At 48.2% G+C, this 18,650-nt stretch overlaps 1 protein-coding gene across 2 annotated transcripts in view; it reads left to right on the forward strand.

Moving 5' to 3' along the window:
- Window positions 1-687: 687 nt before the first annotated feature.
- Window positions 688-18,650, forward strand: part of Gmpr (guanosine monophosphate reductase) — a 37,675-nt gene continuing 19,712 nt past the window's right edge. The window contains exons 1-4 of one of the 2 annotated variants that reach the window (XM_048415270.3): window positions 690-966; window positions 7,890-8,009; window positions 10,442-10,525; window positions 14,074-14,247. In XM_048415270.3, coding sequence (XP_048271227.2) covers window positions 880-966; window positions 7,890-8,009; window positions 10,442-10,525; window positions 14,074-14,247 — 465 coding nt within the window. In that variant the 5' untranslated portion in view covers window positions 690-879. Of the gene's footprint in view, window positions 967-7,889; window positions 8,010-10,441; window positions 10,526-14,073; window positions 14,248-18,650 lie in introns of both variants that reach the window. The other variant, XM_085699439.2, reaches the window with a different exon arrangement.

Here is an 18,650-nt window from a genome sequence, read left to right on the forward strand (position 1 = left end):
TAATGTTACTAGGGCCTGGAGCCACCTGGAGGTTAGCTTTGGGCTGTGATATGTAATCACAGGTATACACCAAAGGAAGTGACCCTTTCTCGGGGTTTCCCCAGGGAATGCTGCATGTAAGTTTTGATTTATCTTTTTGCTTACCCTGCCAGAGTTCAGGGGGCGTTGAGCTCAGACTGTCATTTTCGACTAAGTAAGTGGGCCTGCTCTTTTTTTCCCGCGGAGAGGGGATTGGGAGTTCCCGTTGGACCTGACATTTTTGCCGTGGATAAAGGTCAGATTCTACAGCCAGGCTTGGTGACTCACGTCTTTAATCCCAGCACTCACTCAGGAGGCAGCACCACGGAGGTAAAGGCAGGCAGAATTCTATGATTTTGAGGCCATCCTGGTCTACATATTATGCCCCTCTTCCCCGGTTTCTCCTTTGGTCCCCTCGATGAGTCAGACTAGGGTACACCTAGGGAACGGGAGACTTTGTCTCTTGTCTTGCTCTAATTCGCTCGCAGCTCAGCCCCTGCTCAGAGAGAGGTGTTAGGGACCTGCCGGGCAGAGTCCAGGTTCACAGCTAGGTTTAGGCAGAAGGAGCTGATTGAGCTTAGTTAGAGGGAGCTGGGCTCGGGGGAGGGGCTCAGCCAGGATACCAAGCTATGGGCGGGACTTAGAGGCCGGGGCGGGGCGCGCCCCAGGGGCGCCAGGCTGGTGGACTCGTGCCGGGGGCTCGGAGCACACGGGCATAAGAACACCGCGTACGTACCGGGCTTGCGGAGCACCGGTCTGCGCACCGCCATCCCGGCGCTGCTGTACGCACGCGCCCCGCAGCTCCTGACTGACGCCGGCCTCAGCCTCCGCCGCAGGAAGCCACCGCACACCGCCAGCACCATGCCCCGCATAGATGCAGACCTTAAACTCGACTTCAAGGATGTTCTGCTGCGACCTAAGCGGAGCAGCCTCAAGAGCCGAGCCGAGGTGGGGGCCGCTGGCATGCCGCCTTCGGGCTGGCAAGGGGGAAGTGGGTGCAGGGGATGGCACAGGATGCCTCATCTGTGCCAGAGGCAGAGGTGTCACACCCTCTCCCCGCTCTGAGAAAGGGGAAGGCCAGTCGGTTTTCTCTTACACCTGAACTGTCTTTAGGGTCAGTGCCAAGGGGGCCTAGTTTGGGCCTGGAATTATAAATGCATCTGTCTACCGTTGGTGGGCTTGGGGAAGTTCATACTGAGACTCAACCGCAGAGCAGCTAAAATCAACCAATCAAGTAGCCAGTGACTTTAGAAGGCATGGCTCTCAGGAGGGCACTCAGGGAGGAGAGGAAACGGAGAGGCTAGGATGGAAAGGAAAAGAAACTGAACTGCATACTCGGGATTGGGAGCAGTGTCCCCTGGTGCTGGGTCTTGGCTCTGCTGATTTAGCATTAGGTCCTGTGGTGGAATGTCGTGAACACGACAGAACAACAGAACGAAACAAAACAAAACAAAAAACCGGGCGCCCCCAGCATTTAAGTTTAAGATTTTTCTTTCTGAGTTTAAATGGTCTTGCCGGTGCTGAGCTTGGGGACCTGCTTCTTGGTGTCACTCTGCGGTACCAGACAGTCTGCAGTCCCAGCCCGGAGTGAGGCACACTGACGCGCTGGGGTGAGGGTCATTCGGGCCATTTGGAAGTTAGCTGTGCGATAGTAAGAGGAAAGCTTGGAAACAGGTGGAGACCGGCGACTGCAGAGGTCAGACCTTAAAGGATAAATAGTTTTCTGGAAAGGCGGAGCCGGTTGGAGAAGTAGTGTTCCTGGACGGTGGCTTAGCCGCTCTGTGGGGGGAGCAATGGAGGAAGGACCTGAAAGAACCGGGTTTGAGTTTGGGCCCAAGAAGTAAACACGGGGGGAGCTAAGCCAGTTAGCCCGCCCCATCCCTCTTGCTTCGCAAACAAGACCATAAATAAATCCCCTCAGCAAACAACTCGTTCAGGTGCCCGGGCTGGACTGTGTGCCTGCAGCTGCCAGCTGAGGGTTGCTACCGGATTAGGTCCCGCCTCCTGCGCTAGCCAATGAACAAGTAGAACCAAGTGACTTTCCCTAAGCAGGGGCATAGGCTGCTTGGAACCAGAATTGCTCTAGACAGAAAGTGGTGGTGTGTGTGGGGGTGGGGTGGGTAATGGACCCTTATCCACCCAGATTAGATGCCCCTGGGCCTGTCCTTCATGGTGTACTTTTAGGTGCCAAAGAATCAGGCAAGCCTTTGGAACAAAAATAACACTAGAGAAAACACCTGGACTGTTTTATAGACACTAGTAGCCAGTAAGTAACTAAACTCAGACCAGGGTTAATAATCTGGCGGCCTCAATGCTTGTTTGTTTAAAATTTATTTAGATGTGAGCCACTTATTTATAAATAGATATTTATCTGCACAAAGCGAGGATCTCTGCATTTTCTGAACTAGGAAGACTCTTGAGAAGAAGATACAATATTAATATTTATGTGAACGGTATGATGTCATGCCTCACTTGGTTTTATAATTTGTGCTGTTGCCCTCTTAATGTCCACGCATGGATTGAATCTTGCAATCTGTGTATACCCATCACAGTGAGGATTGGTGCCCTTGAGGATTGTCCTCACACTGTAGCTTTTGTGAGGAAGTGTTAAGTGGTGTGGCTCTTCCAATTGACTCTGGGCTAGCCTCCTGGGGCTGGAGCACTCTTGCCTGGTGGATGAGCTCACCTAATGTGACTTGCCTGCCTGGCACTGCCAGAGGAACCACCTTAGCCTTTCTAATGTTCCATCTCAGTGTTTCTTTTGTTGTCTTGTAATTAAATGCCACGGGATGTGTTGATTGCGTTAAGACTTTTGGCTTTATCTGACACACATGTGGTTTGTGTCTTTCCGTGGGACCCAATCCTGGCTTTAACACCCACGCCCAGTTCTTAAGTAAGAATTTTGCTTGTGTGTACATGTTTGTGTATGTGTGTGCGCCCACGTGTGTGTGCACTGTCCACCTTATTAAAATCATTTTTTTATTTTTTTAAAAAGATCTTGATTCTGGATTTTTCATTGGCCTGAAACTTGCCAAGCAGTCTAGTCGGGATGGCCAATAAGCTCCAAGCATCTCTGTTGGTTTCCACCCCCCTCTCCCCTCCCCGTACCTGCCCTGGGGGCTACATGTGTGTTGCTATACCCAACTTTTTCTCTTGGGTTCTGGGGATCGAACTTGGATCCTCATGCTTGTATGGCCAACACCTTAAAGGCTGAGCCATTGCCCCAGCCAACAAGAGTATTTTGCTTGCTTGTTTTTTTGTTTTGTTTTGTTTTGTTTTAACATTAATGTGGGATTTGAAAGCTGGATATTGGACAGTATTCGCAGCAGAGAACCACCCGCTTGTCCTAAGACAGGGCAAATGCAAATGCCCTCCATCTGCTAACCGCTCCACAATGACTGCTGGACCATTAAGGAGAGATGGGGCTAGCTGTCCCCATCTGTGACAGTCTGACCCATAGGGAATAGAGAACAGGGCAGGGAGGAGAGACTATACAGAAGAAAGGAGGTTCTAGTTTTAATCTGAGTTCTGCCACTCCTTATTTTATTGCCTTGATACTGTGTCCTGGGGCTGCTATCACACAGAATTACAGAAGAGGCCACTCGGTCAACAGGCTTTATCTCCCAGTTGGGCACACTGGAAGCCCCCTAACCCAGGTGTGTCTATGCGGTAGGTTTCTGTTGAAAGCTGTTTGTGAGAGGGAGCGAGCACCAGTCCCACGCATCTCCCCAGCCCCTGCTGGTTTGCTGGTCACTTCTGGCTCTCGTTGGCATGTAGATGTCCGGTCTAACCACCAACCAACTTCATCCCTGTAAGCTGTCCTCCTTCGGTGTGTTTGTGTCTAAGTGTTTCCCCTTTTGAGAAGAACCATTCCACACCCCACGTGACCTCATCTTAACTTGGCCACTTGCAGAGATCCTATTTCCAAATAAGGTTCCGTTCACAGGTACTAGTGTTAGGGCTCCGGTGTCATTCGGGGGAGCCACAATTCAACCCATAACGGCCTATGTAAACTTAGCTTTGTGGAATTAGAAGATTTGCCCAGATTTGTTCTTAGTCATGAGTGCAGCGGATTCACCTAGGGAGACACTCCAGAATACACAGTTTCCAACACAAAGGCTTTGATGGATGCAGCTTGGGGCAGTCTTGGCATGTTTGCTGAACTCATCAAGAGGGCTTTCACTGTGGGAAGCACTGCCCTGACTAATGATGCGCTTCTCAGAGACTGTGGCTCACACTGGTGCCGAGCTGTGTGTGTGCTATCTGATGCAGAAGCTGCCTGGGCCACATCAGCATCCAGAAGGCCCCCTCCCCATGAGATTTCAATCTGATCCTGGGGCCTTTGTGGACTGCTTCCCAGAATGTCTTCCCAAAGGCCAAGCATGCTTCTAGAGTATCCTTTGTTAACCCCAAGCCAAGTGGCAGTTGTTTATGGCCATGCTTGGTTGGTGTCTATGGAGCTTAACATACAGGCATTGCCTTGTGTGTCCTTAAGGAATTGGGGAGGAAGTGTGGGTGGGAGGCAGGGCCTGGGCTCCCTGTGCTATCACATATTGGTCCCTTCCCGTCCTGTCCAGGAGTGACTGTTTTTGTTAGGGTAGTGGCAGAGGTTAGCACGTATTTCCTGATGTGACTCCTGAAGGTTGACTCCCTACACTGAACTGCTCAGAAACATGGCGGTGTGTACTGTAGACCTGCAGAATGCTGGGTAGTGATCAGACTGACTCACCGAAAAGGACAGAAGTTCTTTTGAGGGTGAGGGAGGAGAGTTTGCTACATTCTGAGTGGGGCTTTGGGGGTGCTGTATCTGGGGCATTCAGCCGCTGTGGTGGAGTAAAGGCCGGGGAAGCTGGAGGATAGCCTTTATCTCTCTGAGCGAGTGGACTGTCTTGGGTGTGTGTGTGTTGGGTAGATAAGGTTAGGGCAGATAATTTCATTTCTCATTCTTAGAACTCAGTATTGGGAAGATTCGGCCTTGTGTCATTTGCAGGGGAGAGGTTTGTTGGCAGAGCCTGGCATATGTTAAATACAAGTTCTGTTGCTGAACTCCCCAGCCCCAAGAACCTGCCTTGTGAAGATAGGAAGCGAAGGGTTCATTGTCAAAGCTTCCCTTTTCTGTGAAGTGTGTGTGTGTGTGTGTGTGTGTGTGTGTGTGTGATGCAGACAGGCTTTGTGTGCCAAGAAAAAGCCATTGTGATCTCACGGGGACAGAGTACAGAGGCTCTTTCCTTCAGTGCATCTTGGGCAGAATTACAAGAGTATTTGAGACCAGGAATTCTGATTGTTTTCAGTCTGGAAAAAAGCAAGAAGGCCAGTTAGTAGTGCAGAGTTGCCAGGAGGGGCCTCCCTCAGTCATCTTGCTGGGTGTCAGCAGGACCTGCTTTCCTACTGAGGACATTCAGGAAGGGGTGAACACTGCCTGGGAGGTTCATGGAATTATAGCGTCTTGCTTCCTCTTGCTGACTGCTGTTTAGGGCCAGTACAGTCCTTTTATGACATCTGCTAGCCAGGAAGCCTTCCGGACTTGGAGAAGCAAGAAAACAAATAAGGCTAACGGCTCTGGGATACAGCACAGTGTGCTTCCACTTAATTCAGACTGTAAAGTGCAAGTTGGAAGAAACGGAAAAAAAAAGAGAAATATTTAGAGAATACTAGTTGAAGATAGTGATTGCTGGTCCTCAGGCAACCAGGGTCCATGTAGGACTAAATTATTTTAGAAGCCTAAAGTTCAAGTTTTTCCTTGTCAGTTCACCTTGGCCGCACACCTACCTCCAGGGTCCAGGTCCAGTCAAAGGAATGAATGATGCAGAATATTTCAAGCAATAGATTTATTAACCCACAGTATATGTGTGGGGTGTGTGTGTACACAGACATATATGGAGTTCAGAGGGCAATCTTAGGTGGTGGATCCTCAGGGTCCTTCTGTCTTTTGTTTGAGACAAAGTCTGGGAATTGACTAAGTTTATCAGACTAGCCTGGCCTAAGAGCTTTAAGGAATCCATCTCCTCATGGCTGGGGATCCTAACTGAGGCTCTCATGATGACAGAGGCGTCTCTACCAGAATTCCTCCTGATGTGACTGAGAGATTGGCAATAGCACCCTAGGGTGGCAGTGAGTGGGAGGGAATGGGCTTTGCTGGGAAAACTGGAACCAAGAGTGTACACAGACAGATCTGAAGGGGTCGCAGCCACCTGCAGAAGCTGCCCAAAGGAGAGGGGGCTCTGGATCTACCTTACCCTTGTCCTCCAGTTTCTTATTTTGTTTCCTCCATTGGTCAAACCCAAGCAGACATGAATTTGAGAAATGGAGTCTCTGGCATGGCCACTCTGTGGGAACCTCAAGGATAAGATTGTCCCGGGTCACAGGAGGAATTCTGACTCTGACAGCTTTTTTGTTCGTTTCTGTTTATCGAGACAGAGTTTCTCTGTGTAAAAGTGCTGGAACTTGCTTTGTAGACCAGGCTGGCCTCAGACACACAGAGATTGCCTGCCTCTGCCTCCCGAGCGCTGGGATTACAGGCGTGCGCCACCACCACCTGGTTTCTGCCAGCTTTTTTTGCGAGGACCCAGTTCTGGCACACCATTCTGCCAAGCCCACAGTCCTGGCTGAACATCAGACTGGGTTCCTGACAGCGCATAGTCACGTGCACACTGAAAATGGAGTTCAGGAGAGTTGGTGGGCCCTCCCTGCAGCTGTCTGCAAGTCAGAGGAACAAGTGTTTCTAGGCAGAAACAGATGGCTGCATTGTATCTCCTCCCAGCTCTCATAATTAGGAACCAGCTGCTTTCTGAAAGGCGAAGGGATTAAGGGTTTGTAGCTCAGTGCCGGTAAAATTTGGAGTGTGGTTCTAGGTGAACAGTGAAATGGAAGGGCCTGGCAGGAGGAGAAAGCAAGGTCACTGCTGTTTGGGAAGAGTGGATGGATCTCACTAGAAGAGGAATGGGCCCTTCTGTGATTTTTTTTTTAAATTACTCTTTGGTGGCCTGCCAGTCAGCTTGTAAACATTTGGAGACTTATTCTTACTTATGAATGCCTGACCTTAACTTGTTCCTTGTTAGCTTTTCTTAAATTATCCTGTCTACCGTTTGCCTCTGGGCTTTTACCTTTCTTTATTCTGTATAGCTTTCTTTGCTTCTTGCTCCATGGCTGGTTATGTGGCTGGGTGGCTGGTGCCTGGCATCCTCAGGTCCTTCTTTTCTCCACCTTCCCTCTTCTCTTGAGCCTAGACTCCTCCTCCTAATTATTCTCTCTACATGCCAGCCCTGCCTATCCTTTCTCCTGCCTAGCTATTGGCCATTTAGCTCTTTATTAGACCAATCCGGTGTTTTAGATAGGCAAAGTAACACAGCTTTACAGAGTTAAACAAATGCAACATAAAAGAACGCAATAACACATCCTTGCATCATTAAACAAATACTTCACAGTATAAACAAATCTAACACATCTTCAACTCTTATATCCCTACACCCTCCAGTGCTTGGAAGTAGGGGAAAATATAATTATACACATATAATTGTGTATATGTGTGCTTAGGGCCACAGTGAGACAAGGAAGGTGGCGGAGATATTGGGGAGGCTGCTGGAGGAAAGATCTCACCTAGATCTTGGGATTCATAGAATATCCAGTGTCTTATTTAGGTGTGTGGGGGCAGTGAACATTGTTTGAGCTTTTGTATGTAGGTATAGCCTGCTACGTGGTTTTCTTGGGGGCTGTCCTGTCCTTGGAATACCAGGTCAGAGGCCTACTCTTAGGCCTCTAGGGGCTGAGGGGCAGACCCATCCTTGGTGTCCTCCCCACCCGCTCTGAACACTGGGAATCCTGCATGTGTTACATAAAGAGCCTGCTCTCATTTCTTTCCCTTTTGCCTACAGGTGGATCTTGAGCGAACCTTTACATTTCGAAACTCAAAGCAGACCTACTCAGGGATTCCCATCATTGTGGCCAACATGGACACTGTGGGGACATTTGAGATGGCTGCGGTAATGTCACAGGTAGGAACTCAACCATGTCACTACATCCTCAGCTTTCTTGGCTGTGTGTGCATCAGATGCCTGGAGTCATTCCTTGCTGAGTCTGATCATTACGAGGGACATGTCTTTCCTGCTTCTGTAGTCAGAAGATAGGCCACATATAGACTCTGCCCTCTGTGAAATGGTCTAGCTGTACCTCTGACTCCTCTGTGAAGATGCCTATGATGGTTTTAGAAATTAGGCTTTCAAAAGGAACTTAAGCAGCAGGATGAATGCCACATTGGAGAGGCCCATCCCCTTAAAACAAAGGCAGCTACTTTGCATGTAGCGTGTAATGCATTGTGTTGTTCACGCTGTAATGCATCTCTCAGTTCTTATCATAACTCCATGGGGGTAGGCTCCTTCTGCAGATGAGGAAACTGAGGCAGACAGAGAAAGAGGAGGGACATCTCGTCCCAGGGCCTTCAGTCAAATAGAGAGGCAGGGCATAACCCCAAAGTGAGTCCAGAATCTGCCGGACACATCTCTAAAATGGATGGACCCCAAGGCAAGTTCAGGGTGTCATTTGATGAGTGTCTTGGCCTCAGGAAAAATGGAGGGACCACCAGTCGTAGGTATTTGCTGCCTCACAGAGCTATGTGTTGGGGGTGAGAATCTTCCACTTCGGAGACCGAGTGTGTCCTGATGCTGAGCGTGGAGATGTGTATCTGTTTCCACTCGTCATGTCTGCCAAGCGCAGAGATAAACGCAATTAGTCGGAAGAGCGGCTCACTGTGGGTGGCAGGTCTGACTGCGGCAGGCGCTGGATCCATTATCAAGCAACGATGAGGGGGAAGAGAGTCTCAAATTATCAACTCAGAGAGTGGAGTTGGAGGTCATCCACCTGACTGAGGACTGACCGGGTGACTGTCAGCTCTGCCGGAGAGGGGTCTGAGGTGAATGAATTAATTACTAAAGGGATGCGATGTTTTCCCCTCCCAGTCTCTTTCTGGCTTGCGTCATTAGTGACTACTCGTAGTGAAACTTCGGTGTGTGCTGTGGTGTGAGCAAATGTCCTGAAGGTCCATGTGTTAAAGGGTTTTTCCCAGGGTGGTACTTTTCTGGGGAGTATAGCCCTTAAGAGATGGGGCCTGGCAGGAGGTCTTTAGGGGAGTAAAAGAGAGTGTGGGTCCCCAGTGTCTTCCTCTTGCCCTTCCTCCCTGACTGGGGATAAGGCGAACGGTTTTGCTCTGCTCTGTACTCCCGCCATTATATGCTGACATGCCACAGCCCCAAGAGCAATGGACCCTTCGGTAGAGCAAGCCAAAATGAACCTTTCCTCTGTGGAAGTTAATTCTCTCAGGTGCCTGGCTATAGTTATCGTTGATAGCAATTAAAGTCTAAATGGGTGTGGGGCTCAGGGAGCAACACCTAAGTCTGGTTTGTCTGTGTGCTTGAGTGGTATCCGTGAATAACCTGGAACTTGCCGTGCCCCTCCCCCTTCCACTGGGAGGTTCTCCGGGAATGCCATCGCCTGCCTTGGCAGAGGTCGCTGTGTGTGGGTTCTGTGAGTTTTCTATTTTTAGGATCCACAGACAGTGGGAATTAACAGAGTCAGAGAACCTCAGAGTGAGGCAATGGAGGTGTAGGGTGACTCAGAAGTCAGAGAGGAAGCCTCAGAGGAGCGATGTTTGTTGCTGCCAGTTGCTGGAAGCAACTGCTAAATTATTTTTCCTCCTCTGCTCTATGCCCCTCATCTTGCCCTATAGCTCTGACTGGTCTTCTGCTGTCACCAGACTTCCAATCTCAGCCTTCAGGGCACTAAGTGCTAGAGTTTTAGGCGTGGTCCCCTTACCTAGCTTTGCTATATATTTCTTAACTTCTTTAAGTCCCATTTCTCTTATAACAATAATTCTGTTCAAAGCTGTTCTGAGAATTCCATGGTGTCAGCAAAGCATTGGCCCCATGGTAGTCAAGTTTGGTTCAATAGCCAAAGATGTATGGTTATCATTTACATAAATCCCTCCCTTCCTAGCTTTCAGCAAAAAGCATTTGGGCTGTGTATTGGAGGAGGCTTTGGGTGTAGGTCATTTGTTTGGTTGAGCAGAAGCTTGCATTAGGATGGTCACTCTCCCGGTCTGGAGAACCATCTACGTATGTGTTTTTGACCTGCCTTGAGTGTGGGCTAAAACTAGGTGGGTCAGTTGGGTGGGAAAGCTCCTTTATTCTTTCTTGCCTCTTGGCAACTCTCCCCGGCTGAACACACGTTGTCTAAATCCTATCGGAGCCGGAGACCATTTCTGTGATCTCTTGTTTCACCGCATGCACCTTGATTTGCTTGCTGGCTGCTAGGAACACATTCAGAGCAAATTAGGCATGAATGGCAGCTGCAGATGGTTTTGTCTGGGGCTTATCTAGCAGGCAGAGGACCTCCTTCCCTGGTTCCTTCCTGACAAGCCGGTTTTGTTTCCTAGCACGCCATGTTTACAGCCATTCACAAGCACTACTCCTTGGAAGACTGGAGACGGTTTGCGGAAAACCACCCCGAGTGCCTACAGGTACGATGACACGTTTAGTGATCAGGGTTGAGGGGAAGAAAAGTCTTCCCTGATGTCAAAAGTATTTGGAGGCTGGCGGGTCGCTGCCAGAGCTTTGCCGAGGAAACCTGCCTCGTGGGGGTCTTAGCAAATGCCAGGATTTCCCTGTGAGGGCAGCCTCGTCTTATGCATCCCTCCCTCACCACAGCCTGGGGAAGGCCTTGCTTTCTGTCAGGGGTTTCCAGGTGAACCCAATCTAAGTGCTTTTTCCTGGCTACAGACAGGGATTCCTAATTGTCACAAACTGCCTTTTATCTTGATACTCTAAACCCCTGCTAGGATGGCTGTCATTAGAACGTGAGTTATGTTGATGTAGAGAAGTTAGAGTGCTCATACGTAGTTGGCAGGCGTGTAGGTGCTGAGGTTGCCTTCTCAAGGACCTAAAAACTCCACTTCTGGGTAGTTTATTGTCAACTTCACACAAGCTAAGTCATCTGAGAGGAGGGAGCGTCAATTAAGGAAATGCTTCCATAAGATCAGGCTGTAGGCAAGCCTATAGGACATGCTCTTAAGTAGTGATTGATGGGGGGAAAATCCAGGTCATTATCGGTGGTGCCACTCCTGGGCTGGCCAGGAGGAGCAAACCTGTAAGCAGCGCTCCTCCATGGCCTCTGCATCAGCTCCTGCCTCCCGGTTCCTGCCCTGCTTGAGTTCCTGCCCTGACTTCCTTCGAAGCAGAAATCAGATAAGCCCTTTCATCTCCCAGTTGCTTTGGTCATGGCGGTTCATCACAACAATAGTAACCCTGACTACCACATTCAAGAGAGCGAGCGTGAGTGATCACGTGACCCAGCGGTTCTATTTCTAGAAGAAATGAAACCATGTATTCACACATAGACTTATTCATGAATGCTCATGATATCTACAATAGCCCAAAAGGAGAGAATGTAAATTAAGCAACTGAAATGTGTAGTTGATTGAACAAATAAATGAAATATGATCTATCAGTACGATAGGCTGTTAATTCAGCAGCAGAAGGGAATGAAGTACTGACTTACATTCAAGTGCAAACCAACCTTGAGAACATTTTGCTAAGTGCAAACCAAACACAAAAACCAACAAGTATGATTTCACTGATGCTAATTGCCCATGGTGGGCAAATCCTCAGAGACATGGTTATCTGGCCTGGTAGCAGGAGGAAGGAATTAAAAGAATAATGCTTACGGTTCCTTTGAAACCAGGCCTGGTGCTTTAGCCTTTAATCTCAACTACTTAAGAGGCTGAGGCAGGAGAAACTCAAGGTTAAGGGCAACCTGGGCGGCTTAGTAAGACCTGTCTCTGTAATAAGAAGGAGAAGGAAGCTTGAGATGCAGTTCAGCCAGGATTTATCTGTAAGGATCTAAAAGTATATGACACCCTAGATTCGGTACCTGTCAAAAAAAATTAAAATCCTTTTTGAAACCAGTAAAATGTTCTATAATAATGATATCACTAAATATGCTAAAAATCATTGTGCACTTGTGATAATGTCTAAGTCGCTGTGAGAAAGCATCTTGACCAAAAGCAGCTTGTGGAAGAATGGGTTTATTTCATCTTACAGAACATACATTGTGTCGTCCATCAGCGTCGGAACTCAAGACGGGCAGAAACTGAAGCAGAGGCCACGGAAGGGTACTGCTCACTGGCTTAGGATTTGTCTAGCCTACGCTCTTATATCACCCAGGCCTACCAGCCCAGTGGTGGCACTGCCTAGAGTGAGCTGGGCCCTCCTGTGTTAATTGTCAATCAAGAAAATGTTCCTCAGGCTTGCCTATAGGCCAGTCCGGTGGGGGCATTATTTCAACTGAGATTCTCACTTCTGAAATGACTGTAGCATGTGTCAAGTTGACATAAAATTAGCCAGTCTAGGTGACTTCCATGCTGAGTTGCTATGTCTCAGTATCCCTGCTCCTCTAAGACAATGGGTGTTTAAAAATGATATCTATAAGTCCTCCCATAACATGACTGAGTTTCCATCCAGTGCATTCTGCTGGTTCTAAGCCAAATTCAGCAGTGAGGTCTGGGCCTGCCTCGTTGTGGGCAGATCATTTGTGATGAGATAATGATTTTGAGTGCTGGCCTGGCTGCTGCTGCTGCTGTCACTGTGATTTAATTAGGTGTAGGCTTCCACTACAAAAACGTCAGCTTAGGAGATAAAATAATTCTGGCTCAAAATAAAGTTTTTTCATTTTGCTTTATTGTTCAGAGTATCTCTCCATATTCTTTACATATGCCAAAGTCCTTGGTTGCTCAAGTTCTGCAGATAAATCTACATATAGCCTACAGGAGAATCTATATTCTCCTATAGATTTAAATCACTTCTATATGACTTGTAATGTCCCATACAGTGCAAATGCTATGTAGCTAAGTATTGCATCCTACTGCTTAATAACAACAAAGCAGCAAAAATCCCACATCAACCTGGGTGTACTTTTTGAAAAAGACTTATTTTTATGTGTGTGTTTGCTTGCATATGTCTGTGTGCATTACATGTATGCCTAGTACCAACAGAGGCCAGAGGAAGGATCCTCTGGAACTGGTGTTACATACGGTTGTAAGCCTTTGTGTGGGATGCTGGGAACCAAACCTGGGTCCTCTGTAAGAGCAGCAAGCACCTGAAGCCACTGAATCATCTCTCCAGGCCCTGGTTTTATTTACTTGTTTAAGACATGATGTTTTCGTTTTCCCCCTCTATTTTTGTGATGACATACTCTGTCAAAAGCAACTTAAGGGAGCATTTGATGTGGCTCACAGTTCAAGGGTACAGACTGTCAGACTAGGGAGGTCGAGGTGGCAGGAATTTGAAGCAGCGAGTCACATGTATCCACAGTCAGGAAGCCTAGAGTGATGAATGCATGCTGCTGCTCAGCTCCCTTGCTCCATTTACATGTATCCCAGGATGCCACAGGCCTCCCACCTCAATTACTGTGCACAAAGTAATCTCCCAAAGGCATGCCCAAGAGGCCTGACTCCCAGGTCATTCTAGAATCTCTCAAGTTGACAATACTAACAATCATATAGAGTGTATGGTGTAGCTTAGACTGGCCTTGAGTTCAATCGGTAGAAGAAATTCACTTGGAGCCCACTTCCAGCTGAGGCATATCCCATATCCAGCCACAACATATAAATGTTGTTCTTTCTGGAAATGTCCCATGGTGCCCTTCTGTAAGGTTTCCCCCTAGGATACGTTTGCATCAGTAGCGGCACAGCATAAAGTTCTACACAGCAAGCTTGAGAAAACTGAGTAGAAGCTGAGGACAAGGTCTTGAATATTTCTGAATGTATTTTCTGGGAGGTTTTGTTACTGAGTCCCAGCTTTACGGATGGGTGTAAGTCAAGGGTGGGCAAGAAAACCGGAAGTTTTGGTTGACCATGGAAGGAGCAGGTCTCCTTTACCTCTGCTGCTGTTTGTTTCTTGAACACAGCCTCCATGTTTGCTCAGGGTAAACCTTGAGGGTTGCCGGATGGAGGAGGGTCTTCCTTTGAATTCAGCCATTCATGATCACCTTCTATGCTTCACTTTGCCATAGCATGTAGCCGTGAGCTCGGGCAGTGGGCAGAATGATCTGGAGAAGATGAGCCGCATCTTGGAAGCTGTGCCACAGGTGAAGTTCATCTGCCTGGATGTGGCCAATGGGTATTCGGAACACTTTGTGGAGTTCGTGAAACTGGTCCGATCCAAATTTCCTGAACACACCATCATGGTAGGTTTGATGGGGAGACTCTCAAGGAAGCTAGGAGATGCTGTGTGCTAGGGGAGGGGCCTGTGCCTTTGCATAGCTTTTGTTGCTAGAGTTGTGAATCCCCAGAAAATGGAAGACCTGAAGAACCAGCTTTCCTTTGAAAAATGAATACAGTCCTGGTTAACATTGTGGATGTTGGCTTCTTAGTTTTGATAAATGGCACCTATTGTCTGTTACCAGATGTGACCTGTAAAAAAAAAAAAGAGGGGGATATCTGCCACCCCTTGATAGAATGCATTTATTTTAAAATTGGAAGCACATGCCAGGTTATCAGTTCAACATGTTGTCCTTCACCCCGCCCCCCCATGCTTGTCAGCAGACAACTGTGCCACTAGGGCAACTAGGGTTAGACTTGGTGACAGTGATTTTACGAGAATCAATTAATGATGGTAGCTTGGTTGAGATGGCATTATATTGAAGACCTTTGGTGACTTTTCCATATTTTCCCAACTCTTGGCATCTTTGCTCACTCAAGCTGTGTTGATTCTCTCGGTGAACTGGCTAAAAGCAGGTGGCGATCACTAGAATTACATTTGGACTTTAGGGGGAAAAACTCTTGTATTCATACCCATCTTTCCTGGTCTTCATTAGTAGGGTATGTGGGATGACCAGTGCCTCCTTTACCCCTGCCGCCTCTGTCTTTTCAAGCCTGTTTGCCTCATGTTTCCCTGTCAGAAAGTTGGTAGAAAGGCATCCTTTCTGCTAGTGGATAGAAAGGCATCCTTTCTGCTAGTGGAGTTCAGTGTCTCTTTAGGGGCCTTTCTTTGCTAAGTTGCTTCTGGCCATGGTGTTTTATCACAGCAACAGAAGATTAAGTAACACAGAAATCACCTCATTGGAAGAAAAATGGGTCAGGGTCAAGGTGTTCCCCTTCAAAGACATGCTCTTGTCAATATACTTTCTTCAGTGTGGTCTCAGTTCTTTATGTAGCCTGCCTCCCTGTGAACTCATCAGTGCATTAATTCACTAGTGAAGTCGCTACCCTCTTGATCCAGTCACCTCTCAGCAGCACCTCCAGCTAAGGACTGAGTCTTCAGCACCTGAACCCCTTAGGGAGCCCCTTCATACCCTTGCTGGTACTTCCTGGGATAGATTTCCTAATGATCAAGCTGCCAGGAGCGTCTTTCTCTGTTGAGTCTTTGACTAGGATTCCTGACCTAGCTCCTCTTAGGTTTTACCCTCTCTTGAGACAGATATTCATCTGACTTCTCTACATCCTCTGCAGACTTTGCTGAGATAGTAAGCCAGCTACTGTGTGGGAGTCTGTGAGCTGCTCCAACAAATGACCTGGGAAGGTGGTCATCAAACCTTGGATTTAAAACCAAGAAAACTAGGGGCTACAGGTAGCCTAGTGCTCCGGGTTGGGACTGAGCTCAGGTCTATGGGATCTGACACCATCTCCATCCAATCTGTGGAATCTGACAACCATTTCTATCAGATCTCTGGGATCTGAAACTATCTCCAGGTACCATCTAAACAGAGTTAAACTGTAGGACATTCTGCTGGGAATTCTTTAAGGCTTGGGAGGACACCCATGTGTCTGCTGCATGCAAGAGTAAGAGTTTAGCTTTCTGCTACATCCACAAGTACTCAGCTTATTTTAAGAAGATGCCAGGTCTCTCCTGTTTCCAACATCTTTGGTAAAGAGTAGGAACAGTTATCCCCCATTTACTACAGACCAGGAATCTTAAACTCTGATTTGTGAGGCTGGAGAGATGACTGACCACTCTCCAGAGGACCTGGTTTCAAATCCCAGCACCCACCCGTGTGCAACTCAACACTGTGTGTCTCTAACTCCAACTCCAAGATCAGGCATTTTCACACAGATGTACCTGAAGGCAAAGCATATAAAACCAAAAAGCTCAGATTTGTTCTTAGGTTTGGGGATTTATAATCAATGCTGCATTAACAAACAAAACTGCTTTTGGAAGGAAGCCCTGAAGGGAGAACCCATCCGCTGGGCTGCACATTTAGATTTGGGAACATCCCCTTGTTCTTATTGTCCTGCCGCCGCAGTATGGGGTGAAAGACACACTGCCTTTGTTTTCAGTTGGGGGGGACTGACTTTGGGCCTGCACTGGAGCATAGTGAAGTTGCTGTCCCTTCCTGTGCCTCGGTACCACTCACGCACACCTGGCACCCCGCCAGTAGTCTTTGTGGTACCTTTCTTCCAGGTCACTTGAAAGAGGGAAGAGAAGTCTGCAATTCCAGAAGGACAGAAGCCCCCCAATCCTCAAGTGAATAGCACTTGACAGTAAACTCAACTTCTCTGATGCCAGGTCAGGAATATAGAAATCTCAACATGTGTTTGTTGGGGACATGGACCCAAGGCTGCTGTGATCCGGAGGGGTCTGCAGGGGTCTGGAAGAGTCTGGAGGGGTGGGATCTACCTCCCCTGTTTTAGTTGCTCTGCAAACATGGAGGGTTAACAGCTGAGGGACTGCTTCCATTTACTGCCCTCACGGCATGCAGGTTGCTTACAGAGGATTAATAGGAAATGACGCAGGCTTAAGGGGGTGGCTTAGTGGTTCTTTTTCACATCTTTGGTAGCTTTATAAATTATGAAAAGTGCGTAAACAGGGACGTTTAATAGGGAGTTATAAGCCCTTCTTCAGTGACCCTACATCCGGAGGCCCCCAGGTTTTCTCTTAGTGACTGCTTCCCGCTTGGCAGTTGTCTGGTGTTGCCACTTACGCATTTCTAAACAACGCCGCTTGAGTCAGTCTGGTTCAAGTTTTATGTGAATGGCCAGGCCATCTGTGTCATCTTTGGCCCCATAGTGTATTTGAGACCCTCCCTGCTGGGTTTGTGATTGCCAAGACTGAAGGCCATGACTACGCCTAGCAGCCATTCTGGCTCCAGTCTCCTGTCTCCACCTGGGAACTAGTTGCAGCGTTGTTGAACTCTCCAGTCCAGTGCCCTGTCTGACTCCATTCCAGCTGCTGTCAAAATACTATACACCCAGTGACTGATACACAATGGAAACTTACTGGACGTCCAGGACCAGGGTCTGCCACTGTCTGGTGACTCTCCTCCTTAATAGGTATATACTTGTAGATATATCCTAATTGCAGAAACGTCCACACGTGCTCCCTCGGTGCTCTCGAAGGAGCAGTAATCCCATTGATGAGGGCACCTTCTTGAAGGCCGCATCCCTCCATCTTAGTGTCCTGCAGCTTAGGTTTCAGCATGTGACATTCGAGAGGACACAAGACCTTCAGACCACAGCATTCCTAAAGTCCTCGGGCTCATGACTTGAGCCCTACAGGAAAAGGGAAAAGGAGTTTGAGAACGCTAAGAAATGGAGAATAATTGTGGGGGTCACATAGCACATGCTATTTTTTTTTAACCCACATAGTGAACTCAGTTGCTTTAAGGTAGTACATTCCATTGAAAACATGTCCTCTGAATAGTGACTCATGGGAGAGAGGTGGGACCTGGGCAGGGGGATTGTTTTAAGAAGTAAGGAGGAGCGGGGGCAGAGCTCAGTTGGTGGAGTGCTTGCCGTGCAAGCATAGCGACCTGAGTTTGAGTCCCAGAAACTATGAAGAAAAAGAAAACAAAAATGAGTACGTGTGACCTCAGTGCTGGGGAGGTAGAGACAGGGGAGTCCCTGGAGCTCCCTGGTAAGCCAGCCTAGCCGAATGGGAGCTCATCGGGTCAAAAGCGAGAGGCCCCATCATGAAAACTAAGGTGGATGATGTCATGAGGTTGACCTCTGGCCCCCACACGTAGGCACACATGCGCGTTCTCATATACACGCATACAAACACACAAAAATAAAGATAGGCACCACTTCTCAAGATGTTGTGAGCTTAAAATGGCAGGCTGGTGGTGAGGGCCACACTTGGCCTGTTGGCAAACTGAGGTGGCTTGTGTGCCAGGCTCAAGAACAAAGACCAGGGGAGATTGGGAGGACGGGAAGGAGTAGGAGGATGGGAAACAGGGAAATCCTGTGCTGCAAGTACGCAGCCAGGGGTTGCCAAGCGGGAGCCAGGCAGAAAGGGGTGGATAGTAAGTTCCCAGAAGCCTCTAGGCAACCTCCAGCAGCAGGGCCTCTGCAGTGCCTGCTGGCTGGCCAGGAGGTGTTTCATTGCTCTGCTTGGTTTCCACGGCAATGAACTGAAGACTTTGGCAAGGTAGATGTTTATTCCTAAGCTATTCACTGCCTGCGCTGACCCCTGGAATCCTCCGTTCATTCGGAAACCTCCAGTTGACGCTCATGCCTTTGGCTCTCTGTGGTTTGGAAAAATGTTAATTTCTCTTCTCTGGCTTTCAGAGGCACTGTGGGGAGGAATTAGCATTTGCCCGGTGTTCTTAAGCTGAAGGGTACTAGGTGAATGCCGAGTGCTTTTAGAATCATT

This window comes from Myodes glareolus, chromosome 14 (assembly GCF_982192425.1).
Source record: "Myodes glareolus chromosome 14, mMyoGla1.1, whole genome shotgun sequence".
NCBI classification, from domain to species: Eukaryota; Metazoa; Chordata; class Mammalia; order Rodentia; family Cricetidae; genus Myodes; species Myodes glareolus.